At 43.3% G+C, this 19,744-nt stretch overlaps 1 protein-coding gene across 1 annotated transcript in view; it reads left to right on the top strand.

The window, feature by feature from the left end:
• OTUB2 (OTU deubiquitinase, ubiquitin aldehyde binding 2) overlaps nt 1–12,458 on the top strand; it is a 105,585-nt gene extending 93,127 nt beyond the window's left edge. Inside the window, exons 5-6 of the mRNA XM_085626474.1 lie at nt 156–350; nt 11,676–12,458. Coding sequence (XP_085482600.1) covers nt 156–350; nt 11,676–11,876 — 396 coding nt within the window. The 3' untranslated portion in view covers nt 11,877–12,458. The remainder of the gene's footprint in view (nt 1–155; nt 351–11,675) is intronic.
• The last annotated feature ends 7,286 nt before the right edge of the window (nt 12,459–19,744 follow it).

Raw genomic sequence — 19,744 nt, 5'->3', positions numbered from 1 at the left:
TGGTGTGCTTGAGAAAAAGAGGTTACTTCCACCACCATTGACGTATGCGTTTTAAATTCTGAAAACATCTTAAAAAATTGAATTTTGAGTCTTCCTTTTCAAAGCTTTTTGCAGGCAACAAGTATTGTGTTTTTCACAAAAAACACTGTTCTTAGTTTTTCAGTGTGATTGAATCGGTGGAGACTGATGGCTCGATTTCTGACCTCCTCAAAGCATTCAACGATGAGAGCTGCTCGGATAGCATTGTCCAATACCTTCGCCTTCTGACTGCAGCAGTCCTTAAAAACCACTCAGAGTTTTTTCAACAATTTATGGAAGACGGATTTGACATCAAAGATTTTTGTGCTCAGGTTTGTGATTAAGAGTTAGTGGGACTGGAATGAAAAGTGTTTTGATACTAACCAGGTATGTTATTTCCCCTTTCCAGGTCAGATGATATTAGGCTCTACCTGTTCTAGGGGATCCACAGTTCTCCGTAATTTCATGAATTGCGTTCATGGCAAAATTTGTGAGCACTAACAATGTGAATGACCAGAACATGAGTAGTTGTCATCGGAAGTACTTGTGTTTTTTAAGCTATTTTTTTAACACCATATGGGTCCTCGCATAAGACCCAAGGACACATTTCACACTAGAATATAGCACTAAATGTCATATTTGCAGTTTGCTTTTTAAGTGGAATTTCGTGTAAATTTCCTGAGATTTCATGTAATTAGCCAAAAACAAATGACACAAATGTTGCACACCCCTATTCTGGGACTGCTTTATATCATTGTTTGTGTATATATAAACTGGGCATACAACTCCAGAAGGACGTGACGCAGACAGTGTCATTCCATTCCCAGTACAATTCAAATCCGTTAATTATGCATCTGAAGGCCCTCTGTTTCAAAACAAGGATTGGCAGAACCAAAAGGTCTGTCTTTAAGGTTCCAACGCATTTAAACACAGACATTCACAAATCTGTTTACATGTATTGTGTGCACAAATGCTGTTACATTAAATCCTGCTGTATTGGCTTTGCTAAGGCTGGCAAAACGGTAGCAAAAAGATATTCCTTTTCCTGTTGAATGCATCTAGGCAGTTGAGTGTACTTTTCAGATGTAAAATAGTGCTCCATGTAAAATAGTGCTCCATGTATTCTAATGGAGACACTTCCAAGACTGCAGAATGATATACCAGACACTCAATAAAATGAGCTGCAAGAGTAATATTCCTCTCAGTGGAGCCAAAGCCCATATATATAGATATATATGTTTTAATGAATTGATAAAAATGCATATTGCAAGCAGTTGTGCCGTGAAGCCAGACCTAAACAGGTATGGATTGCCTTCTTGGCCCACCATCGAATGCAGTTTCTGATATAACTACTTTTGGTCTCGCTTAATTTGAATTCTCCACCCACATCTTGGCTCGTTTAATAAAGGAAGCTGCGCCCCCATTGTTGCAAGGCATGAATGCATTTGAACTGGATTATTGAAGCTGCTGAATTTTAGTGAGCAGTCTACTGCAGCCAATTCACAACAAAATATATTTCAATAGTCCTGCTAATTACAGGGATTTGGCTCTCCTGGACGGAGAAGCAAAACTGAGTTAGAGTAGAGAATCATATCCATCAACAAATACCTTGATATTAAAACTTACAGAAGAAACAATTCTTGAGCCAAAAGTTAGCTTTGACGTGGTACAAGGTTTGAATGGCAAATGAACAATGTATGCCTACTGCAAGTCCAAGGCCCCTGGTATTTGTAAATCCATTGACTCTGAAATTTAAATATGGTTCAACTGTGTAGATTAACAGGAAAGCAGCATTGCTAACAAGAAGCCTCAAAAGGTTCAGCCATTAGTAAGGGCATTTTAGAGTAAACTATTGTTAATTACTGTAGGCCTAATTCTTAAAGTCATAAATCTGTCTTTGCATGTGTACTACCCAGTATCAGCACTGACTTAAAACAGTCATGTTTTTGTAGCATGTGTTGGTGTATATTCACATGCTCTGCATATTCCTACCTTCTAGTGTTTTTCTCAGATGTTTGCAAGTTGTTTTTCTTTGAAGAAGTCGTCCAAGTTATGAGGTATATAGCGACTTCTCTCTTACTTCACAATGGGCATGACCACCACCTTCTAATTAGATTGCTTTTTTCAGCCATCGGGCTTCTCCCCAACCATGAGGACACCACGTGCAAACCTTCAGGTATCTGGGACTCCGCATTTACTGTCAACCGGCGGACCTCCTAGATGGCAATTTGGGTAAGGCCTTCACGGCCATTAAATCCCAGGTACACTTCTGGAACGTGCTGACGCTCACGGTCACGGGTAGAGTGGCGCTGTCCAAAATGGTGATCCTCCCACGGCTTCTATACTATTTTGCTAACCTACCTCTTTACGTCCCACCAGCCTTCTTCACTAAGCTGTCACAACTTCTTAGGGACTTCATCTGGGGGAATAGCCGGCACAGGATGTCGCTCAAGAAACTCTACCTCCCTACGGACCAAGGAGGTTTGGCCGTACCCTGTTTCGAGCATTATTACCTAGCGGCCCAGCTGCAATGGATAGCTCGTTGGTTCGCGGATAGGGGTCGCAAGGATACTGCGTCCGTGAGCCCGCCGTACTCACTTGAGCAGTTGTTGGTGCTCTTCCACCCAGCCTCCAGGAGTGTAGTCCCAGCCCGCTCCTTCTTGCTGTGGCGTATCGCTGTTTCCGCAGGAGCCTATTCCTTACTCGGCACGTGCTCCCATATGCGCCAGCGCTGCCATTAGAGGGCACCCCCAGTGGGACGGGACCGCTTACCTCCCTCGCGCTCACACAGTGGCGATAGGCAGATATTCAGACCCTAGGAGATCTGTGCCGGGACGGAGTGCTCCTTTCGTGTGACTTGCTTGTGGAGGAGGGGGGACTACCACCGGGACAATTCCTGACTTATCACTCCTTAGTTAGGACTTTGGTTGCTAGGTGGGGAGACATGGCCGCGGAGCCCAGCACCTTACTATACAGTACTTACATGTCATGGGACAAGGCTGCCGTCTGATTCGATGGTTTGCAGCGTCGTTGAGGACACACGCGGCGATTACCCTGGAGCCGCTCAGACACAAATGGGAAGTGGATCTGGGGAGGCAGCTGACAGATAAAGACTGGGAACGTATATTGAAAGGCCCGGTGCGTATACCTAGAAATAGGCACCTCCGACAGATACAACTATTCGTCATTCTTAACAGCTATTTCCATCATGCGGACGCAAGGTGTCCTAGGTGCGCTGCATCGGGGGCTGATCTCATACACATGCTGTGGGGCTGTTGTAAACTACACTCCTATTGGCGTACAATTCATGACTCCTTGCACACTATAACGGGACGGGATATATCTTTTGACTGGGTGGTCTACCTACTGCATCACTTTCGCAGGACGCAGACAACTAAGGTGACGTCTAGGTTTCTGGATTTAGGGCTCGCGGTCGCAAAGCGCCTCATAACCAGGAGGTGGAAGGCGCAGGATCCTCCTCATCCACAAGCATGAAGGCACTCACTTGCTGCATGGGCCGGTGCGGAGGGGACTGCCATCAGACGGGAGGAGACACTAGGGTTGAGGAAGATGTCCATAGCCACGCAGTGGGAGGAGCTACTTCAGGCGCTCAGACATGTCGAGGAGGGAGATGGGAGGGATGAGCAGGTAAGGGGGGGGTTGACGCCAACAGGTTATCCGTCAGAGTGACCTCGTAGGGTTCCACGCATGACTTACACCTAGATTGGGCGATGTGGGAATACGCATCTAAACACATGACTATGTGCCGTAGCTCACTCACTGCACACCACCAGGGGAGAGGGGGAATATACGGGGCGGAGACGGTGATATAAACAAAGGAGCTGGTCTAATTTTGAGGTGGTTGAGGTTTTATATGTTTGTTTCATTATTGTTTCTTGACAGTGGATATGGATTCGGCTGAGGGACTCAACGGGATATCCTGGCGTGCTCATATATGGGAATAATGGGCCGTACATACCAATGCTTAAGATCTGTACTTTATAAGGGGTTCCGTACAACGGGGTGGAGTTTCCATGTTGCCACCCAAACGTGTCCCTATCATATGCGCCATATAATGCTGTTTCACCAAAGGAACTCATATGTAAGTGTACCGAATTTCTGTAATTGTGTTTGAAAACTTAATAAAAACATATGATAAAAAAAAAAAATGAGGACCCCACGTGCAATGCTTTCCTTGCCTTCCATTTGAAGAAGAGTCTTAGGTACTGACAGAAGAGACAGTGGGTGCATCAGAGTGTGCAGGAGCAAGCCCCAAACAAGACACTCAGTATTGTTGGGGAACACTGTCCAAGTCCCAGAGGATAATCCAGTTCCTTCCTATGTTGAAGGGTATGCTGGAGCTCACCACAGACACCATCAAGCAACCGGTCAAGGCAAGGGTGCTCACTCCATGGGTGGAGAAGAAGTACAAACCCTTCCCCAATGGCCACCTTACATCAGTGGGTTGTGTCCCTGCTGACTCTCTGATGGTCCATACCGCATGTAAGCGTGCCAATGCTCAAGTCACAGGCGATGTTCCTCCGGCCTTACAAGGAGGGAAAGAAGCTCAACACTGCTGGTAAAAGGGTACCTCCCATTGGATGGTTACCAACTCTGCCATCTGCTTTCCCCAGTACGATAGAGCACATTGGAATGTGATGCAAGAGCTCATCAAGCATTTTCCAGATGAGTGTAAGAGAAGAGGGGAAGAGTTGGTGGTGAAAGGAAATACCATTTCCATTGCCACTATCCACTACTGCCCAGACTCAGCTGACACAGTGGGTTTAACTCTAGAGTTCTGATCATACCCCATGTATGCCACCGCATCGCAGGTTTTAAACCCAAGGTACAGTAGCATCTGCTTAACCTGCCTTTCGATGGCGAACACCTCTTTGGACCGCAGGTGATCAGATTCTGGAAAGAATTAAGAGGCAACGGACACTGCCAAGGTCATGGGTGCCCTTCAGACTTCAACCCCTATTGGCTCCTTTCGGAGGCCCCTTTCCTAGAACCTATTCCCTTCTACCAGAAGCAACAGCACACTTTCCAGCAGCAGTCACCATGGGGGAAATACCAGGGGTGCCTACAAAGGCAACAGGGGCAGGGCAAAAGAGGTTCTAGTAAAAGGACCTCCACCTCCAAACAGTGACCTCCGCACCTTTCCCCAATCACACAACACCAGTCGGGCAGGCTACAGGATTTCCTCCCTCGGTGGCAGAAAATCACATCAGACAAATGGGTCCTCACAGTGGCCCGCCACGGCTACTGCCTAGAACTTTTCACAGCCGCACCCAACATCGCACCCGCAGGCGCACACTCAGCTTGGTAGAGGAAGAGGTCAAAATGCTCCTTCATAAAGGTGGATTGACCCAGTGCCCCCATGAGCAGAACAAGGAGGTTAACTCCCTGTACTTCCTCATCCCACAAGAAGAACAGCTCTTGCAGACCTATTTGGATCACAGGTTTCTCAACTGGTACATCCTTTATGAACACTTCCACATAGTCACACTGCAGGATGTCAACCCCTGCTGCAACAAGGTGACTTCATGGAGACACTAGAACTCAAGGATGCCTGCTTCCACATCCTCATTCATCTCATCCACCAAGACTACCTGCCCTTCATGGTAAATGGCCATCATTACCAGTTCAAAGTACCAATCAGCATTACCATTCCCTTCTTCACCAAGTGCCTGGCAGGGGCCACTGCCCACTTAAGGAGGAGAGGCATCCATGCCTTCCCCTACCTCGATGACTGACTGATCAAGAGTGCAAGCAGACAACAATGCCTAGCACATACCCAGGCTACCATCTCACTTCCTTAGCCTTGTTTTCACAATAACTGCCACAAAATCCTACCTACAGCCCTTTCAGAGCCAACCTTTCTTAGGGGCAGTACTCAATTCGGTCATGGGCAAAGCATGCCCTAGCCCTCAGTGGGTTTCTGCATCCAGAACTGTAATGCACCTCCTGGGCATGATGACCTCATGTATGCCATTGTACCCCTGGCGCGGCTACACATGCGCCCACTGCAGCAGTGCCTCTCGGCATGATGATCTTAATCAGCGGGTCAGATGAATTACCTAATGTTGGTAAAGGCCAGCGTACATTACTCTCTGCAGTGATAGAACGGCAAGTTTGTTGCATGGCATGCCATTTCAAGGCCTTATTCCACAAGTCACCATACCACAGATGCTTCTCAAGATGAGTGGGGAGCTAATCTCAATCAGACCACAGTACATGGAGTGTGGACCTCTCACCAACAGGTTCACCACATCAAGTACTTCAGTCTCTCCCCTCTCCCTGCTGGCGCAGACCATTTAGCATTGGGCACTGTGTCACTGCACCCACTTGATAGCAGTGCTCCTCCTGGGGATGGACAGCGACCTAGGGGACTTGCTCAGCAGGATGCATCAAGTCCATGAGTGGGAACTTCACTCGCAAGTCTTGCTTTACTACTTCCAGTCTTGGAGTACTCCACACATAAACCTCTTTGCAACTCCAGAGAATACAAAATGCACAGGCTTTGCCCATAGGTAACCACATGCGCAGTTCATGTCCAATGCTCTATAGTATAACTAGTCAATTATATTTGCTTATGATTTTCCACCTTTCCTGCGCCATCCCTTTGTGGTGCAGAAGATGCAGCAAACATCCCTGACCCTCATTCTCGTAGCCTCCACCTGGTCCAGATAGCCCTGGCTCTTTGAACTCTTGAGATGTCAGTCAGTCCACATAAAAAGCTCCCCAACAGGCCAGAACGTCTCACCTAGAACCAGGGTCTGATCAGGCACCCAGGCATCAAACAACTCATACAAGCAATCTGGCTCCCGAGGTCCTAGAGTTTGGCTACTTTTGCCTCCCACAGGAGTGCATGAACATCCTACAAGAATCCCACAGGCCAACCACATAGGCCTGTCTCCATAGCAAGGTGTAAAATATTTGATTTTTATTGCATTCTTAAGCACCTGGTCTCCATAAAGTCTGTAGTTCAGAACATCATCTGCTACCTGCTTCAGCTCCAAAAATTAGGCTTAGCCTATACCTGAAACAGCTCCACCTAGCAGCCATTGCATCTTACATACAAACAGAGAACATTCCCCCCTCTTCTGCATTACAGTGATTAAAGCCTTTAACGAAGTCCTCAAAAGGGTTATCCCTCCCAGGGTTCCCCCCGTTCCAGTGTGGAACTTTAACATAGTCCTCACCAGATTTATGGGTTCCCCTTCGAACCCTTACACTCTTGCCCTCTGCTTTTCTAGAAAGTGGTGTTCCTCTATGCAATCAACTTGCTTAGATGCATATGTGAGCTGCAAGCCCTCACACTTCAGGAACCCCTCATTCAGGTTCACAAAGATAGAGTAGTGCTCAGCACTAACCCTAAACTCCTCCCTAAGTTGGTCCTTCCTTTCCATTGAGATCCTAGTCTTGTTTGCCCTACCAGAAACAGAAGCAGAGAGAACTCTCCGATCGTCAGATGTTAAACGTGCTCCTACATACTACATCAACAGAGCCAAACCTGTCTGCAAATCTATTTCTGACTCTTGCAAACCTCATGAGGGTCAGCCTATAACTAAAGCAGGCGTTACCAGATGGATAGGCAAGTGCATTCAAACTTGCTATCATAAAGCCAACAGAACCCTCCTTCTAACACTGAGGAGCACTCTACGTGTAAAAAGGCTGCAACTATAGTCATCCTGGGAAATATCACTGTTGCTGACATATGGAAGGCAACTACCTGGTCAACCCCATACACATTCACTAATAATATTGTGTGGATATCCTAGCCCAACAGTAGGTCAATGGTTGGCCAGATGGTCCTAAGGACCTTATTCCAGACATCTACATCATCCACACGCTAGTCATCTCTAATGGAAGGGTACTGCTTTACAGTCTATGCAGAGCATGTGTATCTACAGCAACACATGCTGCTAACCGGAAATGTTACTTACCTTGTAAGCATCTTTTTATTGTGTGTAGAGCTGCAATTCACATGCACACATTCTATGCCCCTACAGCATGTGGCTCTAATTACAGATATCTCTTCTTTCTTAATGAATCCCCTTTTCACAATCCACATGTGCACTATACTGTATTCACTTCCTATCCCATACCACACATGCACAATGTGTGAAAATAGTCTAACATGAAGATTGTGCCTATGTGCATTTCCAACTAAGGGAGGAGTCACAATATACCTTGTGACCCGAAAGACTTCTTCAAAGTAAAACAACCTGCAAATGTCCAAGCCCAACAGTAGGTGTCATAGTGTGTGAATCTACAGCACTACATGATACGAACTGATGCTTTTTGCTCTAGACTTCTAGCCACAGATTCCTCGCCTTTTGAATATTTCCCAGACATCAGACTAGATCCAGAAACCTTTTAGTAATACCTCTGCATGCCATCCCATCCAGCCCCGGCAGAGTACCCAACAGTTCCGCTGTAGAGGCCATTGTGCCCAATGCCCCCGCGGCCAAGCTCAGCCCCCACAATCCAACCAGCCAAACCTCTTTAGCCTGCCCTTACAGATACACAGAGTTGGACATGACTCTTTCTGTAGGGTTATCCCCACACTTTTTGCTGCTGCCCTCCACTTTATGCTTTATTCATTTTTGTTGGCCATAGGACTCTGTGCACTTTACTACTGCTAACCAGTGCTAAAGTGCTTGTGCTATCTCCTTATATCATGGTAACATTGGCTTATGTCCAATTGGCATATTTAATTTACTTATAAGTCCCTATTAAAGTGCACTACATATTCCCAGGGCCTGTAAATGAAATGCTATTAGTGGGCCTGTATCACTGATTGTGCCACCCACTTTAGTACCCTTTAAACGTGTCTCAGGCCTGCCATTGCAGAGTCTGTATGTGCAGTTTAAACTGCCATGTCAATGTGGCAAACTAAACCTTTTGGCCCAACCCTTTCTTTTTGATCCATATAAGTCACCCCTAAGATAGGCCTTGGACAGCTCCAAGGGTGGGGTGGAGTATATTTAAAAAGTTGTACATGTTCTTTAGATTTTTACATTTCCTGGTAGACCAAAATTCTCAAATTTGTTTTCACAACTGCAAGGCCTGTCTCTCCCATAGGATAACATTGGCATTTTACATTTTATAAGTGTAATTTCCAAGTGGGAAGAGATAGCTAGTTCATGCTTGGTGTCTCTGGAATCCTAATTTAAAATCCTAACAAACGGTGAAGACTGATTTAAATTGCAATTCTGAAAATGAGACATTTAGAAAGTGACATTTTTTTTCTCTAGCCATTTGGTGCCTGCATCCTGTCTCTGGGTCACATGATTGGGTGTGGGTGACAGTGGGCTATGTGTATTTCTCCTAGATCGCCAGATACAATGGTGGGACTGAATGGGCCATCACTGGCAGGATGGGAGGGATGAGCTGGGAACAGCCCCACCTATACTTGAATAGGCTGTGTCTTATCTCCACAAGGGCTACATACCCCCTGTATGTAGTCTGGACCCAGAATAGGGAAGGCAGGGTATCTGTGCAATTCAAAGGCATGCCTCTAGAAGCTTCTCCCCACTTCAAAGGTACTACTGTGTATAAAAGAAGGACCTCAGATGGCACCACATCAGTACACTTCTAGACCGGTGGAAACTCTGCCAAGAGGAAGAAGAACTGCTGGACTGCTCCAAGGATTGCCAGTCTGCTGGACTGCTGCTCTACAAGGGACTGCTGTGATACCTGCTGCCCGCTTGTCTGGGAAAGAAGAACTGGACCTCTAACTACATCTTGAATCCAGCACCCCACATTGCCTCGAAGGGCTAGTGTGCTGGCCTCCTGATCTGAGCCTCAGAGACATAAAAGGCTCCACAACAGCTCCTGAACTTGTCTTTAGCACGTTCCAGAACCCCAAGTGGTGCCTCCTAGGTTCTGGCCCCTTGGTGTGGCTCTCGAGTTCTTGAAATCAAGCATTTGTGCTCTTCGCAACCACGCTTAAGAAGCTGCATTGGTTCCGGTGAAGTAGAGATCCTCTTTCAAAGCTGTGTGTTATTGTCACAAAGCGTTGGCGAACAAAGGGCCACATTACATTCAATCTTTGGTTAGACCATATGTACCATCGAGAAATCTAAGATCAGTAGAGGAGATGTTGGCGACTGTTCCCAAGGTAAAGAAAGGGCGCACAAATGGTCGTTTTTTTAGCTATTAGGCTCCAACACTCTGGAATGCTTTGCCCCTGATGGTTTATCAGGCTCAATCGGAAGATCTTTTTTAGGAAAAAACTCAAAACCTGGTTCTTTCGTTCAGGATTCATGGGGGGTTTAATAGTTGCATGTAGGCTTGCAGACCTGTACATAGCGCTGGGACACCTCGCACGAGGTAGCTACGTGCTTTAGAAATTGCGTTATTAGTATTATCATGGAGCAATCAACATATGCGCCCAATGACTATAAAACAATTGATGATATGTTCTATGCAGAAGAGTTCTTTTGTGCCTGTTAGGTAAGCAGTGGAAAGATTAAATTCCATTAGTTTTTCATAGAAGATGCCCTAGGATCACAGGTATCCATAGCATATTTTGTTTATATTTATTGTATGCTGGTCGCTGAAGAGTTAAGTGGCGTCTTTTTCTACCAACGAGGTCCGCCGTGCAGGATCTTCTCGAGTCAAGTGCTTATCGCCCTGCCATCGATGACTTACCGAATGAAATCCTTTATGATAGCATATTGTGGAAACAGTTCTTGTGACTGACCTTTAATGACGTATTTGTTTGTGCTTGTTCCCAGTTTTAGTCAATGTTTTCTGGCTGGTTAGATGTGTGTCAGTGGGCTCTAGTACATTTCAGAATTTACACCATTCTGGAATATCTCCTCACTTTCCAGTGAGTCATTAAGAAAGTACAGCCTGAAATAAGTCAGCAGGTCCTTGATTTAGGTACAAGTTTCGGAGTTTTTAAACACTATATATGCCGTGTGATGTAAGTGAGGCCCAGCTATTTCTGTGGGTGCCTTGAAATTGCTTATGATTAAGGCTCCCAGTTTTATAAAATATTTATTTATCCAGATTTGTTTTTTGGCCACCTTTCTGGTATTTATCCATATATATTTTGTGAGTGAATAAATTAAGTTGTAACATTTTATATTTCCATATTTATTTAACTGATAAATATGCACACAAAATATACAATGGAAGAGTTTATATGTGCAAAAGTGGCTATATATTTGCTAAGAGCCCCAAAAAGTATTACAACTATAGCTTGTAGGCACATTAAAACCCTAAAGTTTAGACGTATTTCAGAAAAGACTACTGCATGTTTGATTTGTTGTTAATAAACCCGGTCAGTGTTTTAAAACTTTATACAATTTCTAAGTTGTGCATCTATTGGGCGTCTGCTTTTATTTTGATGGATTCTAAGATTTAGGATTTAAATGTAGGCTGTTAAGTTTTAAAATCGCTTTTTACCCAAACTATGATTAATGGCAGCTTGCAAGGGGAAAGGGAGGGTATTTTATAATTCTGAACACCTTGTGTAATTTAAATGAAATGCGTTATTCCTGTTTTGTCTTTTGAGAAATTTTGTATGGTTTTCTTTATATAAACAATTACACTGTTTTACAATTACAAAATACGCAAACGGCCATAGTGAGTGCATCCTGCTCCCTAAATTGTTTTTTTTCCTGAACTTACATTTTCAGGAAGTGCAGCCCATGGCCATGGAATGTGACCATCCGCAGATCGTCGCTCTGACGCAAGCCCTGTCTATACCTCTACAAGTGGAATACGTTGACGATGCGGACACTCCTGTAAACCACCACAGGTTTCCAGAGGAAGCAAATACGCAGGTGTATATGCTCTTCAGAAGACAGCACTACAACATTCTTTATTCCGCCTCCTAGGGCGACGTTCACTTTTTAATCTTCATTGACTAGTGCAGAGGTTCAGAACAATGTGAAAAAGTGGCGGTCAAACTTATCTCAAATGCATTCAACAATCACAGACCTGTTCTGCCTAGTTTGGAGCTCGTTGTTGTGATGCATTGGACATGCTTAGAGCGAAATTCTGCTCCAGGCGCGGCTATTATCAAACAGCCTCAATGGTATTAAGAATACATATTTTGGGGAGAAGGTCTTATCCTCCTTGTCAAATCAGCATGTCATCAAATGCGGTAGGTTATGATATAGCACTTTATAAAAGAATGAGTATCCCACCCAGAAGCCACCTCGGTCACTTAGCACAGAATGTAAAGTTCTAGTTGCTCTCGGGTACGGGTGTAATGGATATTGTGCAGAGAGGAGCTACCGATAATTTTTTTTTTTGTAATAAACTGGGTTTTTTTTTCTATGAAATAAAATCTGCTGCTATGGATATCGATATACATTTTACTCAACTTTTTATAGTGAATTTAAACGAACAGATATAAATTAACACTCTTTAGCTCCATTTCTTACAATAAAATGCTTAACAATTGTGTTTCATAATTGAGGAGTCTCGTTATTAATTTGTGTGTAGTTCAATATGCCCTTGTCTGGCCAGAGTATAGTGGCTTCTCTACGGTAGCCGACTAGGCAGCCTTGGATAATGTGTGGTACTCTGGCGGCCTTATGCATAGGCTAGGTGAGTTCCAGAGAATGGCTTTCACTACCCGGAGGTGCTCACTCTTTGACCATGATACCTCGCACCCCCCCCCCGTGCCCCCCAGGTAAAAGCACCAAGGGAATGAAGGTTAGCGTATCTAGTACTCCAAAGCTCTAACTCTGGCGAGTTTCGTATTCGTCTTGAGGTCTCCATATGTACATATGCACATAGGAAGATGCAGGTAGTTGAGTTCTGATTGCAGAAGCGTTTATCTTTCTTTAACAAGAAGCTGTCGGCCTTGATCTTTTGGGTTGGGCTTCTTCTGGGCCAAGTATCTCAAGGGGTATAGCTTGGTCAGTAAGATTTAGGGGTGTGTGAGCTTCAGATTTACCGACAATCCGGCTTGCATATAATGTTTAAATATAGTGTATGACAAGCAGGGTGTACGAGAGAGGCCAAAGGAGTAGTGGAAAGCAAAAAAAATGCGGATTGGTAGGAGCACTAAGAGAGAAAACGCGATATTTTGCAAACCAATATTTTTTAGGGCTTTCAAAACAAAGAGGGTGAAAGTGTGTGTGTGTTTTTGTCTGTGTGTATGGAACAATTTCTGGTGGAATCCCACAGACATCTCACCATCACCGACTGAAAGCACCTGGACCCAACTATGTGTCAGAAAATATATTTACTAGGGGGGGGGGGGTGTAACACCCGACTGAAGCTACGCCCCTGAGTGTCTCTTCAAAAGGATACCTTGATTCTCAATCTTCCTGACAGGTACAAATTCCGCCACCAGTAGGCTGTCATATACCCATAAGCAAACATTCTTATTCAGTCTCTATTTCTTTCTCCCCACCAGTCTACCACGACTGCTTCCAGGCCCTGATTCCTCTCTCCAACAGTGCCCTTTTCAGATCCCATTTGGATCTCATACCCTCACCCACTCCCTATTTCTTAGTTACCCAGATTTCTCTTTACCCTTGCTCTTCCATCTTTCTGTATGCTGACCAGACACATACGTTCGTTGACTGCTACACACCACTACTCCACCCCCACGTAGAATACGAGCATTTTAGTCTTCTTCTCACCCTCCGAGTGCTTTGAAACAGTCTAAGGCCTATATTTAGTTGTTTAGAAGCAACCAGAACAAGATACCAAATTAGTGGTTTATATGCAATCAGTATAAGATACTAAATAAAGAATATAATTAAAGACCTTCACATATTGTTTTCCAGGCAAATTCATGTAACTGAAAAACCTGTAGTGCTAAGAGGCCTATAATGCTTCTCTTGTATTTTTTTTCTAAACTAGCATTTTCTTAGGGTATACACTTCTTTTACTTTTTCTATGTGAACCTCTTTGATTCACAGTGATGTGCCTGTGTATTACATAGTAAGAAAACCAATAGCGGCCTATCAGACAAATTGCGTTTTGTAGTATGTTTAGTAGTACTACAATAGTACTACTCATGTACCACAAAATGCTATTCACAAACCAATGTGCGGGTTCTAAGCCTCCACTCCGCCTATATTTTCTCTGTGGTGATCTCCGTCCCGGTTGCGGCGATCTCTACACAGGTAAACATACATTTCTGTAGTAAATGTGCGAGGGACAGGGGAGTGGCAGGACACTGGGTAATACTGCAAAATGAGAGTGGGTTAGGGATGGGTAAGGCGCAGTTAACAGAAGGTTAGGAAGGGGCTTAAGGACGGGGCAAACACCTACTCACTAAAGAGTAAACCATTTCTATTCACAAACGCCACTTCTAAAATTCCAACAGCCACAATGGTCTAAAACAGTAGTAAATATACCCCAGCACACCCTTAGAGTTAGACCACCGAAACACATGGCCAACCACCGGTACCGCAACAGAATAATGGAACCACCAAATAACTATAAAAGTATATTAGTAATTTAGGGAACCTTTTCTATGAGCCAAAATTTAGGTAAATTAAGAAAATCCTGTGCAATGTTAATACAAGGTTTGTTTGAACATACAATATTTTTTATTAAGCTAATCCTTTGAATTTTATAACAAGACTTAGAGCAAATAAGACTTACAACACTTTCAACACACATAGTAATGCAAGGAATGATTGTTCTGAGCTCTACCACCCATCTGCAGGTGAAACACATTTCAATATAAACAGTCACATCCAGGCTGACCACATACTAAATTAACTCACAATACCAAACATTTTCTTGTGCCTTCACTATGTCGGTGAATGTGTTTTTTGCTTTTCCCTTTTACAGGCACACAGCCAAGATCTTTGGAATGTTCAGGGAAGCAGTAATTGCCCATTACCTCGTCTAACCTGAAGTGATCTTTGACATTTTATGTCATTGTAGGAAATTGGGTTGCTGGTTGAGTGGGAGAAACCCTACTCAAGCAGCAAGCACAATTCTTGTCAGGGTGAAACACAGGCAAACCCCAAATTAACCTGTACTCAACCCTCTGGTAGCTTTGCACAAAAGCAGTCAGACTTAACTTAGAGACAGTGTGTAAAGTATGTTTGCAGCACTTCAAACAGTAATTAAGTGGAAACATAACGCAAGAAAAATCTGTGACGAGGCTATGCGTCACTTTGCACCAGTTCCAGTAAGCTGTGCGGTGAAGCTTGGCAGAGCATTGCGTCACTGTGCGTCGATTCCTATGAGGCTGCCAGCTGTGTGGCAAGGCTTTGCAGGGCTTTGCATTGGTACTCATGGGGACCACAGCTAAGTTGGCAGAGCACTTTAATCACCACTTGCAAGGGTCCAGGACTGGGGAGGCACCATTTGAGGGTTTAGGACTCACAGCAGGCAGAGTCCAGGTGCATGGTTCAAGAGGGTTGTAGTCTTTTTTGTTCTTGAGCTCCGATCAGGAGGTCAGCCAAACTAGCCCATGAACTCACTCTAGTGGTGCTGGGTGCAAGATGCAGGTCCAGTCCTTCTCACTCAAGCAACAGGGCAGTCCTTGGAGCAGAGCAGCACCACAGTCCTTCTGAGTCTTCCATAGGTCCAGAAGTGTACTGCAGAATTTGGTCTGAGGGTCCAATATGTATACCTGGTGCTCACTAAGAAGTGGCAGAAGCTTCTAGAGTCCTCTCCCTACAGGGGTGTCTGAAAATTCCTGCCTCCCTGTCCTGTTGTCACAGCCACCGGCTTCCTTACAACCTGCACAATGAGATTAAGGTCCACCTGCAGGCAGCTCCAACTCAGTAGCTATAATTGCGCTGAGGATTACAGTGACTAGGAGGGGGAAAGGTGTGGGACGGGAGCAGCGTGGAAGGAGATCAGACAAGAAAATGGTTAGCAGACAAAAATATAATCATCAATCATAAATATAGATCGTGTCAGACCATGCCTTTCTAGCACAGGCACTAAAAACTTGTCTTCATTAATGCACACTGTTTAACAGGAGATATGATACAATTCATACCTCAGAATACGTCACAGGCATTACATAAATGCTGGTTGTGATATCCAGCAAAGAGCACACACACACAGTTAAACTGTGAGACTGCTTTGTTGGTCTCTGCAAACCTATGTTGCCCAAATATTGTTTCACAGGAATGAGCAGCTCGAAAGCCTGAAGCTTCTATCTCGATGCAATAACTGAAATAATGCTAAGAGTTAGAAGGCTAGTCACCAATGATGATTTTAAACAAGATTTACACTGTGTACTTATAGGCTGCTGGAATTAGCTCTGTTCTCATACTTAAACTAGCAAGGAAATGGCGCGCCCTTCAGAAACTCTGCCACTTTAAAAAACCCAGAGCACGTCCCTTAATCAAGGCTTACCACTCAGAGCACGTCATGCTTTGTTTACAAGGAGCTTGTCGAAAGCATCTGTGCTGTCCAGCACTGCTGAAAATCGTAACCGGACTCAGACGCGATGGGGCCCCCTCTAGAAACTGCTCTCACTCACAGACTTGAAGCTCCTGTTTCACCAGAATCCAAGGAATTAAGAGCAGCTCCCCAGGGTGGAGCTGCTGATCTTAGCCCGGATCACACCCACGATGGCTGCCCTCCAGGGCAGCTGGGAAATGAAGTCCCTGGGAAAGAAAGGATGTTTTTGACCACCAGTGAGCATCCTTTACTTTTACACATAATGGTATAGCATATATATAACCCTGTTCTCACAACTGGGTGAGGCACTGCAACCACCAGCCCGCCTAACGGGACAAATGTCTTTTCCCACAACAGCTTGTGCCACCTTGAGTACAGGAGGCAACCCATAGCACACTGCACAGTTTAGGTGGGGCAGGCCCTAGAACGTGTGCCGCTGTTGCGCTGAGACCTGGCCCCAGTTTGTCTGGGGGTACAAAAGGCTAGTCTGAAACTCTTTGTGAGCATGCTGAGGCAGAATCTTTGTGATAGGCAAGTGTGTCAGATATCACCTTCTGGACAATACATTGGTCTTTTTTGTGCCCTGAGGAAGTTGTACAATGACACAGAAATGTGTGTCAGCACAAGACGGAGATGTTTATATAATCACCAGAGGACATCAACTAAGGCCACAAAAGGTTTAAAAGGACATGTATAGATGACTAGGGAATTTCAAAACATAACAATATGATGTAATTGGTTATTAGGAGAAATAAGGTATTTACACCTACATTTGGATGATATAATTGATACATATGAACCTAATGGTAATGTGATATTATTGACAATTTGAAAAATTAGAACAGTTTTTGTTGGACACTGTTGATATACGTATAGCTAAAAGTAATTAAATTCTTTATTGCATGATTAATAAAAATCATTGCAATCAAAAACATCTTCACAATCACATAATCTATAAAAACAGAAAATTCTTTACTGCAAATACTATTAACAAGTGTACCAATACATTCATAAATGTGTCATAAAATCAAACATGGACAAGATCATGCAATAAATAGTGATTCCATTGAAGAAACAAACATTTTTTTTGTAAAACGTCAAAAATTATTATAGCAAAATATTGTACATATTGTGAGTTTAAAGTGCCAGCGTGCCATAATTAGTAATTCCATAGTTCAAGGACAATAATAAAGTGCATCAATTAAATTTGTCCCAAGATAGTCTCAGTAAGATCATTGCTTAATTATTACCCTAATAGCATATACACTTTGTTCTACTAGATATCAAACTATGCAGAGGATCTCTTAAGTTCAAGTGGCACAAATCGTGCAATAAATAGTAATTCCATTGTGGAAACAAAATTATATATATAAAAAAAAATCAATAATTAATATAACAAGATGTTGCACATATTGCGTTTTAAAGTGCCAACGTGCCATAATCCGTGATTCCATAGTTCAAGGACAATAATAAAGTGCATCAATTATATCTTTCCCAAGATAATTCCAGTAAGATCATTACTTAATTATTACCCTAATAGCATATACACTTTGTTCTACTAGGTATCAAACTGTTCAAAGGATCTCTTAAATTCAAGCGATGCAAATTTAATAAATTTCAAGCTGGCGATAGCAAACATTTTTCAGCTGCATCTAAAAATTCTATCAGCTGGCACAACAGCGGAATCGACTCACCAGATAAAGACCTAATAAATGCCTGGTGTGCTGATCTAACCCCAATCTTCAAAAATAGGGGTTTTAAAAACATACACCGAATGGTAATCAATTTAGGACACACACATTCTATATGAACTAAAGATTCTGGTGGCCATCCGCATAGTCTGCAAATAGTATCCGCCCACTGCTCAATCCCGGGCGGCATAGACTTTTTTGATGGATTTATTTCCATTCGTCGATTTAGAAAGCTATTTTTTATTTTAGCCAAGAATTGTGCCGTCAGATAGGGCTAAATACGTAACAACTGGTATGAGTTGATCAAATACCATACATGCTTTTTCCCTGCTAATGCAGTTTTATCCAACTTAAGGGATTCAACTTTAATTCATTATTTAAAGATCAATTTATAATTGGGCATTATTAATTCCTGAAGTGCTGTTTGCAGACCAATATCCCTTAGGCATGTTGAAATGTGAGATCTACATTTAACAGGATAAGCAAACTTATTTATTTAAAACTAGCAATAGTTCCCTAGGGAAGCAGGGGCAGAAGAAAACATAAAGCACATACATTTCAAAAAAGCTCTTGCTGACACCAAGCTCTGCCTTTGGAGAACAAACTCTAGTCTTATTCCTGCTTGCCCTACTGATCTGGGGATCCCATAAGTTGATTTAAAAGCCTTGACCACCAGTAAATCTAGAAGCTTTGCATCTTTCCCCCTGGCAATGGGAGAGCTGTATAAAAGAGTTGGCTCTAACTTGGCTGTCATAACTTTAAGGATATAATCATAAGATTGACAATTCAATTATTTTTTAAACTTTTAAAAGCATGATTTAGAACCACGTTTTTGCCCTTTGGTCTTTAAAATGAGATTTAAAAAAGACTCTGTTTTCAACCACCACCCCTAAATATCTGTATGTTTTGACAACTTCAATTGGTCCTCCTCTAGCACTCCATATATTAAACTTCTGTTTAGTAAGTCCAATTTTCATGATTTTAGTCTTTTTAACATTCAATTCAAGACCATTTTTTTGTATATAGTCATCAAAAGCATTTATAAGTCGTTGGAGACCAATAGGTGTGTGGCTCAGAAGAATAGTATCAGCAGCATATTGGAGGTAGCTAGTTTGACCTCCCCCCAACCTTGGCACATGAGCATTTACAGAATCTAAATGCTGGGCAAGATCTGATAAAAATAGGTTTTAAAGAACACATCCTTGCTTTAGGCCGTTATATGTACTAATTTTCCTTGATAATGAATTATCATCACCCAGCCTGACTTGGACCCAGGTATCCATATACAGAAAAGTAATAGCCCTTAACAGTTTCCCTGGGATACCCCAGCCAAGCAATTTTTTCCATAACAGATTCCGAGGCACTGAATCAAAAGCTGCCTTTAGATCAATAAAGGCTATATACAAATGTTGTTTTTTTAAGACAGCCTACGCTGCAAGTAATGTTAGTGCCAACAGGTTGGTAGTGGTAGATTGGCCCTTCTGAAAGCCAGTTTGGTTAAACGGAATTATGTTTTCCTGCGCAGCCCATTTTTTCAATTAGCTCAAAAGGATTGAGGCAAAATCCTTAGGATCAACATCCACTAACAAGATTAAACAATAGTTAGCGGGATTGTCAACCGATCCGCTTTTATAAATAGGCTGCAATATATTACCTTGCCAAGATGCTGG

Source organism: Triturus cristatus, chromosome 9, assembly GCF_964204655.1.
Source record: "Triturus cristatus chromosome 9, aTriCri1.1, whole genome shotgun sequence".
Lineage (NCBI taxonomy): Eukaryota > Metazoa > Chordata > Amphibia > Caudata > Salamandridae > Triturus > Triturus cristatus.
Note: the sequence above shows the minus strand (reverse complement) of the source record. Positions and strands in the feature narration are given on the sequence as shown.